Source organism: Sorex fumeus, unplaced genomic scaffold, assembly GCF_029834395.1.
Source record: "Sorex fumeus unplaced genomic scaffold, SorFum_2.1 ptg000039l, whole genome shotgun sequence".
NCBI classification, from domain to species: Eukaryota; Metazoa; Chordata; class Mammalia; order Eulipotyphla; family Soricidae; genus Sorex; species Sorex fumeus.
In genome coordinates this window covers 3,404,468-3,421,709 of record NW_026606096.1, presented here as the reverse complement: position 1 = coordinate 3,421,709, position 17,242 = coordinate 3,404,468, and the positions used below count along the sequence as shown (strand labels likewise).

At 60.1% G+C, this 17,242-nt stretch overlaps 1 protein-coding gene across 1 annotated transcript; it reads right to left on the bottom strand.

Moving 5' to 3' along the window:
* Window positions 1-646: 646 nt before the first annotated feature.
* On the bottom strand, window positions 647-16,257 carry NUAK2 (NUAK family kinase 2). Its single transcript, XM_056119093.1, has 7 exons — window positions 15,955-16,257; window positions 7,951-8,071; window positions 5,738-5,889; window positions 5,408-5,473; window positions 3,020-3,139; window positions 2,497-2,629; window positions 647-1,705 (listed from the first exon to the last, which is right to left on the bottom strand). The coding sequence occupies exons 1-7, from the start codon at window positions 16,159-16,161 to the stop codon at window positions 657-659; spliced, it is 1,848 nt and encodes a 615-aa protein (XP_055975068.1). The 5' UTR covers window positions 16,162-16,257; the 3' UTR covers window positions 647-656.
* Window positions 16,258-17,242: the final 985 nt, after the last annotated feature.

The following is a 17,242-nucleotide window of genomic DNA, read 5'->3' as shown; positions in this document are numbered from 1 at the left end:
CCTAAAGCCAGGGATTCACATTGCAATCGGCAAGACTCACTTAAAAACAAAAATAAAAACACAAAACGGAGACACTGAAAATAAATAGGGACATTCTGGGGTCCTGAGGGCCCAGACACACAACATACGGACACACGGATTCTCAGTAGCAGGGTGGCCCGGAGGCCAGAGCAAGTATCTGAGGTGCATGGCGGGGGCCCGGGGGCCCCCTGGAGATGAGGTCCAATATTAGCCTGAGTCCTTTCAAGTCTTCGAGATGCAGAGCAGCTCTCCTTTGGGCCCGCGCAGGGACCGTGGGTGGAGAAGGGCGCAGGACCTTTGAGGAGTCGGGGTGTGCTCTCTTACGGCCTCTCTGAGCCCCTTCCAGCGAATCCCACCCTGAGGGGCTGCCAGCCCCCTCTCAGCGTTGGTGAGGGTGGGAATGGGACTCCTTTGTCCCCCTCCCCGCTTGGCAAGAAGGCTCCGTGCCCAGTCCTTACTGCTGTGAGAGGGAGTGGACAGAGTGGGTCCACCCAGGAAAGAACGGGCAGCGGGCCCAGCCCAGGCCTCCTCTCTTCCCCTCCTCTATCTTCTAGGTCAGCCAGTGCTGGACACCCCCTAGGGTCCAGCACCAGTGCCTGGACTCTGTGCGCAGGGCTGGGGGCCACCGCCCCCTCTCAGCTGAGCTTCGCACAGACCCCCAGGGCCTGCCGGTAAGCCTGTGTCACCTCCTGGCAGTCCATCAGGGAGAAGCAGCTGTCCCCGAGTGGGTCCTGCCGCCAGCGCCTCAGTGGCCTGGCTCCGGGGCCCTCGGAGCCCGGCTGCTCTCGGCCCGTCAGGTCGTCCACGGACACGCAGCCCCGCAGAAGGGCCTCGGGGAGCCGCTCGGGCAGGTCCAGCTGGTCAAAGGACTCGGAGGACAGGATGCTCTCCTCGCTCACGGCCCCCGAGGGGCGGCCGGCCCGGGGAGGCGGCGGGGCCGAAGCCAGTTGGTCTAAGGAGCCGAAGGCGGGGTTGGCCGTGAGGTCCAGCGCCGTGCGGGAGAACTTGCCATTGTGTTTGAGGATGCCCTTGCGGTGCAGGAGGGGGCCCGTGTCCGCCGGGGGCTTCTGCTCCACCGAGGGGCCCCTGGCAAACACGTCCCCGGTGTCCAGGGGCTCCCCAGACTCACTGGGCTCGGGAGAGGAGTAGTAGCCGGACTCCCTCTTCTGAGCTTTCCTCAGGATGCCCTTCCTGGGGGCCGAGGGCACGGCCTGGCAGGGGCTTGGCTTGGCGCCCCCCCGGGCCGCCTCCATCGCCTTCCCCTCCTCCTCCGCGGGGGCCGAGGCCTTCTTGAGAATGCCCTTGGTGGGCTGCTTGAGGTCGCCCTTGCCCGGGTGTGGGGCGGCCGGGGCTGCCTGGAGGGACTGTGCCATGTCGTTCTCCTTGCGGGACTTCTTGAGGGAGTGCTGGCGCTCCAGGCCCGCGGCCCCTGCTGCGTGCTGCCGGAAGAAGCTGCACACCTTGGCCCCGTTCTCCAGCAGCGGGCGGGACGAGCGCCAGAGCCAGCTGGTCATGGATGCCCGGCCTGAGTCGCCGCCCGGGGCCCCTGCTTCCGGCAGAGCCTCCTGCTCCCCGATGCGGGTGGCGTAGCCCCAGTTGACCCACCAGTGGCTGACCACGTCCTCCAGCGTGGCGCGGCGGCTGGGGTTCACCATGAGCAGCCACCGGATCAGGCCACAGGCATCTGGAAAGTGGAAGAACAGCATGTCATCGGCTGTGGTACCCGGGGAACCCCCCAGCACTACTGGGCCTCCCAGTGCCCAGTGTCCTCCATCCTGGCCAGGCTGACATCCCAGCACTTCCTGGTCACCGGGTGCAGAGAAGAAGTTCCTCTCTGCCCTCCCCCTGCTCCGACCTAACCCCCACTAAGCCAGAGTTGTTTTTTTTTCTTTTCTTCTTTTTTTTGGCTTTTCGGGTCACACCCAGCAATGCACAGGGGTTACTCCTGGCTCTGCACTCAGGAATTACTCCTAGTGGTACTCGGAGGACCATATGGGATGCTAGGAATCGAACCCGGGTCCGCTGCATTGCAAGGCAAACACCCTCCCCGCTGTGCTATCGCTCCAGCCCCGCCACTGAGTTCTTGTTCTGTTTAGTTGTGGGGCTACCCCCGGCTGTGCTCAGGGCTTACTCCTGGTGGGGCTTGGGGGACTGTGTGGGGGTGCTGGGGTTGAACCTGGCTTGGCAGCATGCAAGGCCGGCGCCCTGCCCCCGTGCTCTTGCTCCAGCCCCGGCCTGCCCTGTTCAGCCTTGCCCATCTGCTCCTTTTTTTCCTGCCTCTGGCCTGGACAAGCTCTCCAAGGGCAGGGGCAGGAGCCAGGGCACCCCAAGCTCCTCACTCTTCCTCTGGCCTCCTGGGGCACCTGCTGCAGCTCAAAGGCAGCGGGAAACTTCAGAGGCGGAGTGAGAAGGCGGGCTGACCTCAGAGGCCGCGCTCCCTGGCCCTTTTCTGCTCGCTGGAACTCACTCACTCACCAGAGGGCTTAGGCGGCTCCCGGTAGGCCCCGTTGCTGATCTGTTTCACCAGCGTCTTGTGGTCCTGCCCATCAAAGGGCATGGTGCCGTGTACCAGGATGTAGAGCAGCACCCCCAGAGACCAGCTGTCCACCTGGGAGAGAGAGGGCGGTCAGCCAGACGCACATGGGCCCTGGGCTGGGGAGTGGGGAGGGGAGCTGCAGCTGGAGAGCTGGAGAGCTCAGGGGCATGGGGGCGCCCTCACAGTGCCCAGGAGCTGGATGGGCACTGCACGGCTCTGGAGAGGGGCAAGGTCCTCTGGGCCCGGGCAGCTGCGTGCTAGGCACCGCCTCGGCTGCTGTCATACCAGCCCTCGGGCCCCACCTGGAGACGGGTTTCGGTTTCAGTTTGGACATTGAAGTCCAGGCCTTGGCGGAGCAGGATCCTCATGTGTGCTGAGGGATGGGAGGGGAGGGACCCGCCCGTTGCCTGGGAGCACAGGTGTAGGGATGCCGGGGCGGAGGCAGCCGGTGCGGGCCCTCACCTCGGGGCCCATGTAGGGCTTCCCGTTGATGATCTCGGGCGAGGCGTACAGGGGGCTCCCGCAGAACGTCTGCAGGAACTGGCCGTGGTGGAAGAGGTTGGAGAGGCCGAAATCAGCAATCTGCGGGTGGAATGAACAATAAATAAGCATTATGGGGAGCCTGCAGTGTTCCCTGGCTCTGCCCTGCCCTTGCCCACACTGGGCACTGCCCACCCCTCCCAGGCCCTGAAGAGGCTGTCAATGAGGGCGGTGAGGCAGGATTATGAAGGGACTCCCGGGGGCTCCCTCTTTCCGGGGACCTCCCTCACCCCACTCTCTCCTGTCTCCTCCTCCTGAGCCAGGAAGCCTCCTCTCCCGGGAAGCCTTCTATGCCCAAGACCTCCACTCCCTGCAAAGGCTCCAGGGGCTCGCCGCACCCCTCACTCCCTGGGGCTGCTCCCTCTTAGGGCGGTACCTTTCCCACCCAGTGCTGACCTCCTAGGGCCCCCTCCCCTCCTGCAGCCCAGGGGTGGCCCGTGGAGGAAGGACAAGGGAGACAGGAACTGCCGAATGGCGGGAGGGAGAGAGTCTGCCTCATGACCTCAGAAGACAGTCAACCCACTGCCAACTGTGTGAGCCCAAGCTGCCCCTCCTGGCTAAGGCCCATCTCCGTGCGCCCCTCCTAGCTCAGGCCCATCTCCCTGCACCCCTCCTAGCTCAGGCCCATCTCCCCGCACCCCTCCTAGCTAAGGCCCATCTCCCCGCACCCCTTCTAGCTAAGGCCCATCTCCCTGCACCCCTCCTAGCTCAGGCCCATCTCCCCGCACCCCTCCTAGCTAAGGCCCATCTCCCCGCACCCCTCCTAGCTCAGGCCCATCTCCCCGCACCCCTCTTAGCTCAGGCCCATCTCCCTGCACCCCTCCTAGCTAAGGCCCATCTTCTTGTGGCCCTCCAGCTCAGGCCCATCTCCCCTCACCCCTCCTAGCTAAGGCCCATCTCCCTTCACCCCTCCTAGCTAAGGTTCATCTCCCTGAGCCCCTCCTAGCCCAGGCCCATCTCCCCGCACCCCTCCTAGCCCAGGCCCATCTCCCCGCACCCCTCCTAGCTTAGACCCATCTTGCCGCACCACTCCTAGCTAAGGTGCATCTCCCATGTCCCTACCCTCCGGGTGCAGGTATGGGACATGAGCCCATCAGGGCTGAGGGCAATGGCAGGAGCAGAATTGGGCCCGGTCAGAGCCCGGGCTCGGGATCTTCCTGGACCCCCAGGATGCTGGGGAGTTTAAAGTCCACCCTAGCGTCTCACTCCCAGCTCCCCAGCTCTGCTCAGATGGATGCACTGCTGCTCAGCCCACCTGCCGGAGGACCCTGTGAGGCCAACTCCCTCCTTTATGGTTTTACTGGCCTCTTATCAGGCCGTCACTAGGCGAGGCCTGTGGCAGATGACTGGCAAGGACGGGAAAGTCTGTGACTGCCCGGGGTTGAAAGGAAATATTGGCGCCGGAGTGCCCCCCCCCCCGCCACCCCCCCCACCTGCTCCGGGAATTGGCTGGATAATGGGAATGAACTCAGTGCCAGGGGACCTCAGGGCATAGGCAGGTGCCACTGCCAAAGGGACTATGTCCTGGCTTCTGGAAGATTCCTTTTGTTTTCTGTTTTGGAGGTCACACCTGGCAGTGCTCAGAGGCGACCCCTGGTTCTGTGCTCAGGGATCGCTCTGGGGACCCTATAGAGTCCTTGATTCAAACCAGGGCTGTGGTGGTCACAGTCACATGCTTGGTCAGCGCCCTTCCTAGCTCTGTGTACCCTGGGACATTCTAAAGCAGGACCGAGCACAGGCCGCGAGCCCAGGCCCTGAGCCCTCGCAAATCTCTGCAAAACCCATTCTGGTCCTTCCTCCAGCCGTGAGTGTCCTTCCTCAGCACGGGCTTCTGGGGTCTCAACTGAACTGCCTGAGCCCAGGAATTGTGCAGCTGCAGGAAGGAGGTGTGACGGGCTGTGCACGGCCCAGCTGCAGCAATTAAAGGGCATACACAGAGTGCACCCGTGTGTGCTCGTCCCTGCAGGCAGGAACTCAGCCCCACTCGCCCCTGCGGGGAGGAACTCAGCCCCCAAGCCTCCCCACTCAGCCTCTGGAGCCATCCTGCATGGAGACTCCTGCCAGCCTGGTCCGGGAACGAACTCACTGGAGCCCGGGTTCTGCCAATCACAGGCTGCGGGACCTCGAGCCCTCAGTGAGTCCTAGAGTGGACGGGTGGGGAGCAGGGGTTCCTACAGGCACCAGCAGAGAGGTCTGAGGTCTGTTCGGGTCGTCCTGGAACACCCTCATCGTTTCGAGTCTTTATGAGGGACAGACAAAAGAGGCAGGGGAGGGGGTTCTGAGCGGCAGAAAATCGGAATTGGGGCTCACCTTGATGTTCCCATTGGCATCTAGAAGGATGTTCTCCAGTTTGAGGTCCCGGTGTACAATCCCATTCTGGAAGTGGAAGAAACGCGGGTCAAGGGAAGGCCACCAGGGAGGCCTGGACTAGAACTGGGGGTTCTGATGGGGGTGAACACCGGAAGCTGGGAATGCCCCTCTTTAGGGGTACACTGTGCCCCAAGTCTTGGCTCTGCCACGCCGCCAAGACAGACCCGCCACTGTGCAGGTAGAGACTCAGGTCTTGCTGGCAGTGGCGAGGCAAGTGGCTGCCAGGCGGGGTGGGGGTGGGGGTGGGGTAGGGGGTGTGGAGGGGCTGACCTGGTGGCAGTAGTGCACGGCGGACACGATCTGCCGGAAGAAGTGGCGGGCTTCGCGCTCACTGAGCCGCTGCCGCTCGCTGATGTAATCGTACAGGTCGCCCCGGCTGGCGTATTCCATGACGATCACTATCTTGCTGCTGTTCTCGAACACTGGGCAGGACGGAGCAGAGGGTGAGGTGCCTGCGGGGGCTCTCCCTGCCCCAGCCCTGCGTGACTCCTTTCCGGGAAGTCCAGCCCGCTGGCTCCCACCCTTCAGGCGCCCCCGCCCCCCCCCCCCCCCCCAGCCCTGCGGGGAGGAAGCGCTGCCGCTTCTGCTCCTGCTCCCTCCTGGAGACACACCAGCCCTGGCACCACCCACCCCTCACGAGCTGGGCGAGCCCGGCCAGTTAATCAACTCTTCAGATGCCTCAGTTTCCTCTTGAAGCATGCGGTAGTGATGACAACTCACACGCCGAGAAGGAGAAGGGAGTTCCAGGTGCCCGTTGCCAGGCTGGCGGAATAAGCGGGCTCCAGACTGACATCTGGACAGCCCTGAGGAGGGCACCTATTGGCCCCTTGGGACCAGTGCTCCCAGGGGAGCACCTGGAAATAATGTTCAGAAGCAAACCCACCACGAAGGGCAGAGAGGACCGGAAATATAGAAACATGAAAGCTCGAACACAGTCCGGTGGGCTGCCGGCGTCAGTGCCATGGGCTTCCTGTCCAGAAAGACCTGGGCCAGGGCCTTGCATGAAGGGGTCAGTATAGGTTTGTGATGAGCTGGCCTGTCCCGGCTCCAGCCCTCTGGAGAGGCCGAGAAGAGCTGGCTTGCCAAACTGGCCCTTCAGCTCGGCGTGTCACTGCAGCTTTGTGTCAAACGGGTCTGATGACTCTGGCCTGCCTGGCCAGGCCCAGACCTCCTGCTGCGAGGAGGCGCCTGAGCAGGGGGAGTGGGGCCGGGAGAACGGGGCTCCCCATCTCCTGGAGGAGCACCTGGCTGAGATGCTCAATATCTGCACAGGGGTGCATGCAACCTTTGTGCCTGTGGAAGCCCCCAATTCCTGGAACCAACCAGGCACATCATTCTAGCCCCGAGGTCAGAGGTCGGCACCCAGGATCAAAGTCGCCCCCACCTGGGGTGTGCCTGAATCTGAGGGCCCGACCAGGACAGACGCACAGGGGCTATGTCATCTCTAAGTCAGCTGACTGGAAAGGCCCAGGACAAGCCATATCCTGAGCTCCTGGGGGTGTGGACACAACACACACACACACAGAGTCACTAAGCTCAGCCTGGCTTAACCCACACGCTCACCTGCCCACTCTTCCCTGAGGGAACCCAGAGGTACCATTAGCCAGGCTCTTGCCTCAGCTTCTTGGGGAACAGGCTCAGGCCAGGGGGCCCGACTCTGTGTCCAGAGCCTGAGAGAGGGGGCTGCTCTCGGCCCCGCCGGGAGCACGCAGGCAGGTCAGAACCATAGGCTGCCGGGTCTCGCGCCTTGGCCACGGCTCCCCCTCTTTTCTTCTCTAGCTGCTCTCTACGGAGAGGCTCAGAGCAGACAGAAGTGTGTGGGAGGGTGCACCACCCCTCCCTCATCACCCTCTCTTGCTCACTGCTGTCTGGGTCACAGGGAACAGGGCAGCTGGTGTGGAAGGACACATGGTGTCAAGGAAGAGGAGGTGCGAGAGACACAGAGGGGAGAGGCGGTCTCGTGGCAGGAATGACTCAGCCAGCCAGCCAGACTCAAAGAGAGGAGCACCCCCACTCCTGAGACGGGACAGGGAGGAGCACCCCACTCCTGAGATGGATGGAGAGGAGCACCCCCACTCCTGAGACGGGACAGGGAGGAGCACCTCACTCCTGAGATGGATGGAGAGGAGTATCCCCACTCCTGAGACGGAACAGGAGGAGCACCCCCACTCCTGAGATGGATGGAGAGGAGACTCCCACTCCTGAGACGGGACAGGGAGGAGCACCCCCACTCCTAGACAGGTGCGGGTCTGCACCCCTGCCACACTGACATCCTCAGCTGAGAGAGCAAGACCAAGCAATAATGACCAAACCCTATAACCCACTGGGTTTTTCCTGTGACTTGAGCATCGTGTGACATTTAATTTGAACTTTGCGAGTGCCCTGTGGCATTGGCAGGGCTCTCGGGTTTCACAGAAGAGGAACTGAGACCCAGCGAGCCCTTTAGCCTCCTGCCCACGTCCCTCGTGGCCCCCGGTCCCTACCTTCATGGATGGCGATGATGTGCGGATGGTTGAGCGACGACATGATCTCGATCTCCCGCCGGATGTGCAACAGATCCTGCTCATCCTTGATTCTGTCTTTTCGGATCAGCTTGATGGCCACCTGGGAACAGAGCAGCGGGAGCGTGAGGAGAGAGGCCTGACAGAACAGGCAGCGCCGAGGACTGCTTATTCCGGGGTCTGCCTGAAGCTACGCCTGAGGCCTGGGGTCCTCAGAGCCTAGCCAAAAGTGGGGGACGGGCCGGAGAGAAAGGGTTGGAGCAGGCCCCACTGTGGGAAGGCGCTGAGCCTCCTGAAACCCCCATGCAGACAGAATGGTGAGAAAGTGCCTTACACAGCCAGGCCAGCATCCTCGGGGACAGGATGGCCACACCCTTGTGGGCACTCAGCAGGCGGAACGCCCACTGACTGCATGGGCAAGTGAACTGCCCCCTCCACCCCCAACCACCTGGGGGAAACACCTTCACAGGGTGCTCCAAGCACATAGCACTGGCTCGCACATCCTGGAGATGTCCAAGAACCTGCTAATGGCCCAGCCACGAGGCCAAACACTGTCCGAGGCAGTCCCGGAGGTGACTGGAAGTTCACAGACCCTTGAAGGCAGAAGAGGGGAAGTGGGAGGGAGTCACTGCTGAGGGAATGGGCGCGTCTGTTGGGCTGAGGCAGCTTTGGAAATTTGGGAAGGCCACTGGCGGCGATCACACAATCTCGTGAACTAACTACGTCACTTAAAATGGCAAGCTTTATGTTACAAATATTTTTTTCACACACAAAAAAAATAACAGGGAAGAAATCCCCCACCCCCAAAAGCTTTGATCTGGGCCAGGAATGTCCCATCACCAGCAACAAACAAACACCCAGAGCACTGCAGTGCTGCCCTGGGAAAGGTGAAAAGCCCATATAAGGCTGAGCTCGGCCGGCACTCAGGAAGGGTGGAGTGAGGCTAGAGGAAACTGAGACTAACATGAAGGAGACTAACATGAAGCGGTGCCCCTAGGCAGAGAGGGGCAAACGCAGCAGCGCGTGGCCATGTGGCCTGCGGTGTGTGCAGGGGGGAGGTCACCTGGGGAGTCAGGCACGTCCCCAGGGAAATCCCTGCTTCCTTCCCATTCTGTGAAGCCAAACAGGCTGGGCTCAGCGTCTGAGCAGTCAGACGCTGGGTGGCCCCTGGCGCGGGTGCTGGGCAGGCCCTGGGGGAGGGGGGTGGGCCAGTCCTCACGGTCCTTCCTGGGTCCCTCAGGCACCCCCAAGTCCGACGGTTCCTCTCGCCACGCCAGACAGGCACAAACAGCACCGCCTTCCATTTCCCAGTTCCAAAGGAGACAGAAAGCAGAGCCCCCCTGCCGCGGGAGGGGCTCTAATCCCGCCTTTCACGGGCCCTGCCGACGGACAATGGCTTCCGGAGGGGGACAGCGGCTGTGTTCCCCAGGGGACAAGAATGCGGAACGTGGAACGCGCGTAATCCCGTAAGAGGAGCTGCTCACAAAGACGCCCGTCACCCCAGCGACGGCCACGGGTGCCTCCCCTAGAGCTGCATCCCTGAAAGAGGACAATGGCAGGGGGCAGGGCATGGGGCGCCCCCCCAACCCCAGAATGCTGAAGAGGCCCAGGTGTCAGCTGCTGGGGGCGGGGGCTTTGCACACCACCCTCCCCCCAATGAGCCAAGGCACTGGAACCCTCTTTTCTGGATTGAACCGGCCGCACCCTCCAGACCTCTGACAGGGGATTCAAGGGACGAACTATCTCCCTCTAAATTCTTTTGTTTTTTAAAATCAGACAAGAGATTAAGCCTTGCAAAGAAGCCGGATTGGGAGAAAACCATCCAGATGTAAATCGCACACTGAGATCTCGCATCAGACGGATGCGTGAGGGTTTGAGATGCACACAGTTTGACATGCACACAGGTTCCAAGAACTGAGATGCCAAACACAAAAAATGCTGCCCCCATCCCCAGCACCCCAGGGTCTCTGGAGCAGTGCTGGGATTCACCCCCACCCACCCCCAGCACTGTGGGGTTGTGCTCAAAACATAAAACAATGGAGAAATCGAACTATTTGCTTTAAACTATTTCTTTTTAAATGAGGCTGTCTATTGTAAGCTGCTGACCGGGGTTTGATCCCAGCATCACAGATGATTCCCTGGGCACAGCCAGGAGTGATTCCTGAGTGCAGAGGCAGGAGTAACCTCTAAGGATCACCAGGTGTGGCCTCAAAATTTTTTTTTTGTGTGTGTAAAAGTTATAGATTTTTTAATTTTTTTTTATTAGTGAAACACCATGAGGTACAGTTATAGACTTACAAATTTTTGTGTTTGGGTTTCAGTTATACAATGATCAAGTACCCATCCCTCCACCAGCGCCCATCCTCCACCACCACGGGTCCCAGCATCCCTTCCAAAAAAATTTTTTTAAAAGAAAGATTAAATAAAAAGAAAAAATCTGCCCACACAGGCAGATTTGCCCCAGTAGAACCTGAGGCCCAATTCCTTCCACTTTGGAAGCCAGGGGTTCTGAAGCATAATCATTCTTAATCCTCGGCCACAGTTCCGGCCTCCTTGGGACCCAGGGTCTGGCTTGCGGACAGGAACCCCCTCACCCACGTTGGGTGCTAGGAGAGCACAGTGGGGCGGCATGGCTGGGGAAAGAAAGGCCTGTGGGGGATGGGCAGCGAGGCAGAGCCTCTCTCTGCCTGTCATCAGTGTTGCCCTGACTCTCCACCCAGCCGCCCCCCCCCCCCCCCCCCCCCGTCTCTGCTACAGACAAGCTTAGAGTTGCTTCCCGGCAAACACAAATCACGAGTCACTATGGGGTAAGTCACCAGCGATCCCTGGTTGATGAACCAGGTCCGATCTTCTGCCCTTCACCTTGGCAAGGAGACTCATTAGGGACCTTTGTTCTCATCTGCAGAACAGCTGAGCAACCTCTAGAATCACAAATACGCTGACTAGTGCCCAGAGGATTGAAAAAAAAATAGAGACGCACACAGTTTGACACGCACACAGGTTCCAAGACCAGATAGATCATGCAGAGGCCGAAAGGCCTACAGACAATCCTGGACCAGTGGGCGCAATTACTAAGGGTGCCCAAGAATTTATTCGCCCAAGAATGAAGTTTAGAAGACAGAGTCAATGGACATTCCACTTGTGGGCTGGGGTGGGCAGAGAATCGGGATTCTGGGGTAGGAAACCCAGACCCGAGGAGGAGAACATAACGCGAACACAGGGCCAGCCTTGGGTGTCAAAGATTAATCCTTGCTGAGCTTCCATGATCTGGCTAACTGGTCTGGCCAGTTTTGGTGGCGCATCTGAAAATGAAAGGGCACTTCTTCTCTGGCATCTTCATGCCTACTGTGTGCCGGTGTCACATCAGGTACGGGGGACTCAGACAACTGAGCCCAGGTTGTCAGGCCCCAAGAGCGGCAGATAGGACACCTGCAGGCTCCGTGACGAATGCCACAGCAGAGCTCCTGGGCCAAGAGAGGCGTTTCTTTGCTAGACACCATCTCTTGGAGAAAACTTTGCTTTCGACCGTGAAGGATAAGAGATATGACGGTGGGGCCGGGGGGGGGGGGGGTCGGGGGTGAGGCTAGGGACGGCCAGCAGGCGCATTCCAGGCAGAGGAAGCTTCGAGCAAACGTCAGAGAAAAGATGCATTTGCACAGCAGGTCCCGCAGCTCTTCTCCAAACTCCAGCCAGCCTGCTGAGTGGCTTCAAAAACAGGTCACCCGCCGCTAGTCACAAAGACACAGGCGGGCGAGCTCGATGGTAAAGGGCTTGTCCCAAACCCCTGCAACAGCCATGCTGACCTGCTGGAGGGGAAGTCATCACAGCAGAACTGCCACCTCAGAAGACAAAGGCTCCTTGGAGACGCCCTGCCCTGCCCCCAGCCAGCACCCCTCCTCCTGTTCCCCCCTCCCACCCCTGAAGGGAATGCCCCACTCCCTGTCCCCCAGGAGCCAGGCTGCCCAGGGCACAGCCACCCCCATCCAATTACAGCTTTACAAGCACATGAGGGAGGAAGCTGGCTGTTGGGGCTCCATCTCTTCCACACTGCTCCCAGGGGGAGCCTAGAGCAGGGCGCATCTCTCAAGCCAGGTCTGAAGCGGATACATTCAGGAATCTGGCCGGTAGGTAGTTTTGCAAAACAAGATCTAGGCGGTGGAGAGAGCGCTCAGAGGGCTGGGGTGCATGCCTGGCGTGCACAGAACTCTGGATTCCATCTCTGACCTGGCCTGGCCTCCTAAGCCCTGGTGACCCCCAGCACTGCTGGACTGGTACCATCCCTTACCCCTCCACCCTCATCCCTCCACTCCCTCCCCCCCCCCCACATATTAAAAACACCCAGAAGTGCTGGCTCCGGGAGCAAGGACCACTGCACACAGCTACAGCCCAGACTCCTCTGGCCTTTCCTGGGGAGCAGCTGTCTTCCGTGCAAGGGGAGGGACCAGGTGCTGCAGGATGACCCACTTAGATAATGGGGAGAGGCTGGGCCTGCCACGGTGCTAGGCTGGGCTAGGGAGAGCATCTGGGGGTGACTCCCCATCGCATAAATCCTCTGAGGGGCATCGGGGCCCCTCCCCCTCCATGCCGGATCCTCTTCCCCTGCCTGCCAACTTCTGGTCCACTCCACCAGGAGGGCGGGCGAGGCGCTTTCCCGGCCCAGCCCTCTGTGTGGCTTGGCCGGAGCCCAGGGACCAGCGTCGCCTGCAGCCCGGGTCTCCTTCCCTGCTGCTCAGCAGGCAGGTGCAAGGAGGAGCTGGAGGCCGCGGCCCATAGACGCGCGCCTCTGGCAGCCGGCCCGCTGGGAGCCTTTCTTGGCAGCAGGAGCCAACGCACAGACGAGGACTTTGAACAAAGCAGAGACCAAAGAGCTCTGGCTTGGAAGCTGCAGGGGTGATGTGGGCTGGGGGGGTGGGGTGGGGTTGGCAGAGCCGAGGGCGGGAGGAGACGGGGCCGCGTCCAAGGGGGCCTTGCTAGAATAATGACACCCTGTGTTGGCGACTGTGCTGAGTCCTCTACCTTGATGCCCGTGTTGAAGCCTTTATAGGCACGACAGGTGGCCGGAAGTATTGTCACCCCACTGTACAGATGAGCAAACTGAGGCAGAGTTCACAAAGCTGGGAAGCTGGAGTGTGAGGGGTCTGAACCCTGCAGTCTGACTCTGGCCCAGTAGCCTACTGACCAATGAAAACCCAAACTAGAGTGAGGGAGGTTTCTAGTGACCACACACCAACACCGCTAGGGGCAGTGACCCGAACAGCAAAGCCCACTGAGGCGAGCCAGGCCCAGGTGGGAACGTTGGGAGTCCATGGGGTGGGGACACACAGGACAGCACAGGACAAGTCAGGTCACCCCTCTGGCCTTGGTACTCTGTCTGACAGCGCTGGGAGCCATCCCTCTCAGTCCTTATCCCCTCCATCGTAGCCAGCCAGAGACAGATACTGAAGCACAAGGCCCCGAGCACAGCTACTCAAGCTGGGCAGACCCCCCACGTGTGCGCCGAGGGGTCCAGCAGGTGTTTTTCTCTTTAGGGGGCAGGTGGTCGGGGAGCTGGGAGAGTCCCAGGAGGAAATGTCATTTGGATGTCAGGCATGCACTCTGAGACCAGGAGATCCAGAACAAATATTTGTCTTTCCTTTGATGGCCTCCTGGAGTAGCCATTAATCCGGCCTGGCCAGCCCTCCCCCGGCCCTCTCCGACCAACAGCCAACGGGAGCAATCTCAGCTTCAGGTTAGGGCTGGGGCCGGCTGGGAAGGTGCAGATGACCAGCCCAGGCCCCCAGCCGGCTCTGAATCTCCTCCCAAACAATCTCAGCTCCCCTTGAGGCAGGTGGGGAGCAGAGCTACACCCCTCCCTCACAGGAGTCTCTCTCTGAAGGTACTTCAGGGAGCCCCTGCAGGGGACAGTGAAAGGCAGTAAGGGGGCGTCCCCTGAGAAGCCCCATGAGCAGCTGCCCTCAGGAGGAAGTGATGTGGGAATGGGTCGGCAGGAGCAGGCGACCCTCAGAGCAGGGCCAGCAGCCCCCTCCTGGTCTCGCCACCTACGCCCCAGACTGGGATCAGGGCAGGGACCAAGGCAGGGAATGCCTCCTGAATTCCCTCTGCTCTGATGTAACAGGAGCTGGAATCCCGCCTACAGCACTGAAGCGAGAGCCAGTTTATCTCACTCCAGGATCGATGCTTCTCCTGCACACCCCTGGCCCTGCCCTCCGCCAGGTGACCCAGGGCAGGAGCTCTGAACTTCAATCTCAGTTCTAGGTCCTGGATCCTGCGACTGTCGTCCACGAGGCACGAGCCACAAGCCCTGCGCAGCTCGTTCCCGCTAAGCCCCTGACAAAGCCTGGGCCCCTGTCTCGAGCCGGGAGTCTCCCGGGCCCTCACAGTTATAGAAAGAGAAAGAAAAGGAAAGCCAGGAAGTCCATGATTGCCCAATAGCTGTAACCTGGCAGCGGGCACAGGGGACCGTGCCAGGCGTTAGCAGGAAAAACACACTCAGGGGCCTTTACTCCACCTCCTTTCTCCAGCAACTACTCTCCCTCACCAATGAAATGACTTCTTGAATTTCAAACCAGCGACTGGCTGCAAAAGCAAACAGTCCAGGGAGGCAGCTGCTGCCATGGCCAATGGGCAAAGTTGTGCCATACACATGCTCACACGGTCACACTCACACGCACACACACTTAACATGTTCACACACTCAACACATGCGCACGCTCGCTCACATGCACACACGCTCAACACATGCTCACATATACACGTTCACAAGCACACACACTCAACACATGCTCACACACACTCAACACAGTGTGTTACATGTGTGCTACACAGTGTGTTACACAGTTACACACACTCACAGATGCACACACATGCACTCATGTATACACACTCACACGCATACACTCAACACAGACACCTGCACACATGCACTCAGTATACACACTCACACGCATACACACTCAACACAGACACCTGCACACATATAACAGTCACACACACGCTCACACATATGCACGCACACATGTTCACATACTCAACACATGCCCCCACTGACAAACACACTCACACGTACGCACTCACACATGTACACATGCTCACTCACATGCTACATGTTCACAAACACATGCTCACACACTATCACAAATACACACATGCTCACACACATGCACATATACACGCGCACACATGCTCACTCATGCATGCACATGCACGTGTCTCACAATCACCACCCACCTGGACTAGGACAGCAATCCCTGGACCACCCTGCCCTCGAAGGAAGGCTGGTCCCAATGCAAATTATTTTGGCCCCATCAAGCACCTGGATGTGGAACCAGGGAGTACTATGTTAGAGAAGTGTCTCAGGGGGATTACAAAGCTCAAGTTTGAGAACCGTGTTAACTACCTTCCACCTAAATGAGAGGAACTGGCCTTACCAACAGAAACATCAGTTCTTACAGTGGACCGAGTCAGGAACTACTTACTTCCACACTTTCATTTTTTAACTTTTTTTTTTGTTTGTTTGGAGGCCACACCCGGCGGTGCTCAGGACTGAACTCCTGGCTCTGTGCTCACTCCTGGCAGTGCTGGGGGGTGCGGGGTGGGCACCATTTGGGGTGCGGGGCACGGAACCCGGGCGGCCACGTGCAAGGCAAGTGTCCTGCCAACCCGCTGAGCTACCTATCGCGCGGGCCCCCAGGCCTGTTCTCTACCATGTCCCAGACAGGGAAAGTTGAGCGATGACCCGGGTCCTCCCGGGGATCGCTCCAGCCGCGCCCCCGACGCTCCCCGCTGCCTGGCCACAGCGTCCTGAGCACGGGGCGGGTACCGGCGCCGGCTCTGCGCTCCCGTCCCCGGGTCAGACCCACCGTCACCGGGAGCTGGACAGCAGCGAGACCCCGGTCACCCCCGCCCGCGCCGAAGAACCGGACAGCCCGCGGGTGGGGTCCTGCAGGGCAGCGCGCGTGGGACCGGGGGAGGGGGGGAGGCACTCACCAGGCGCCCCGAGCTCTCCCGCGCCTTCTTCACCTTCCCGTACGTGCCTTTGCCCAGCGTCTCCAGGAACTCGTAGCGGTGGCGCAGGTTGTGCTTGTGGTGGTGCCGCTTCACCGCCTGCTTCTTCATCAAGGGCTTGGGCGACTTGATGAGCCCGGCGGGGCCCGAGACGGGGCCGTAGCCCCGCGCGGAAGCTGGAGACTCCATGCGGCGGACCCGAGAGCCGGCGGCGCTCGACCCGCGCCCAGCCCGAGCACCCCCTGCACCGCCGCGCGCCACCGGGCCCCGCAGCCCGGGTGCTTATAGACGCCGCCCGGCCTCTGCCCCGGCCACGCCCCCCCGCGCCCATTGGTCGGCTCTCCGGAGCTGGGTGACCAGGTCCTCTCTGAGTGGCTCGTCAGGAGCCCTGGCCCCGCCTCCTACGCCAGAGGAACCGGCTGGGACAGGAGAGCCGGTGGGTGGCTGTGCGTCTGGCTTTGGGGCTGTCGGAGGGTTCCCCCTGCAGCGGGCTCCTTCCTCCGAGTGGCGCTTGTGCAGGCTGGAGCCACTTGTTGTCCTTCCATTGTGCTGTATTCTGTTACAAGCGCAAGCTGAGAGTGACAGAAGTCACCAGAGTATTTCTCCACCCTGCTTCTCTCCAACCAAAATTCATAAAAATCACTGTAAGAACTTCTTAAGAGGCGGTGGGGGGAGGGGGCGCGGGTTAGACGCACTCCAGTTCTGGGGGTCTCCATCATCCCAGCTTGGGATGTGTAATTGATTCCTTTCTTTTACTTTTGACGTTTCCTCTTCTCTCCTATTTTCCTGACGAAAAAGAACTGCAAAGCGATTAAGCAATGCCCGCGAGGGTGGGGAGGATGAAATGGAATGGGGGCAGATTCCAGCCAAGGCAGGAGTCGGGATGGGGGTCTGAGTTCACTTGGAATTCTGCAAAGTTCTGACCTCTTCATCAAAGGCCGGAGAGATGAGTAAGTTCCCTTAAAATGTGGCGGGATTTCTATGTGTTGGCGGAGGCAGGATAGTAAAGCCAAACACTGATTTATTTAGAGGAAATGTGTCACACTTTTATTTATTTTTGTTTTTATTTGTTTTACTTTAATGAATCACCATGAGATGCAGTTACGGACTTACAAACTTGGATGATTGTGTTTCCGTCATACAATGTTTATGTGCCCACCCCTCTCCCCTGTGCCCATTCTCCACTACCAATGTTTCCTCCCGCCACCACCCTTCTCCCCTTCCCCCACCCCTGCCTCTGTGGCAGGCACATTCCCTCTTACTCTCTCTC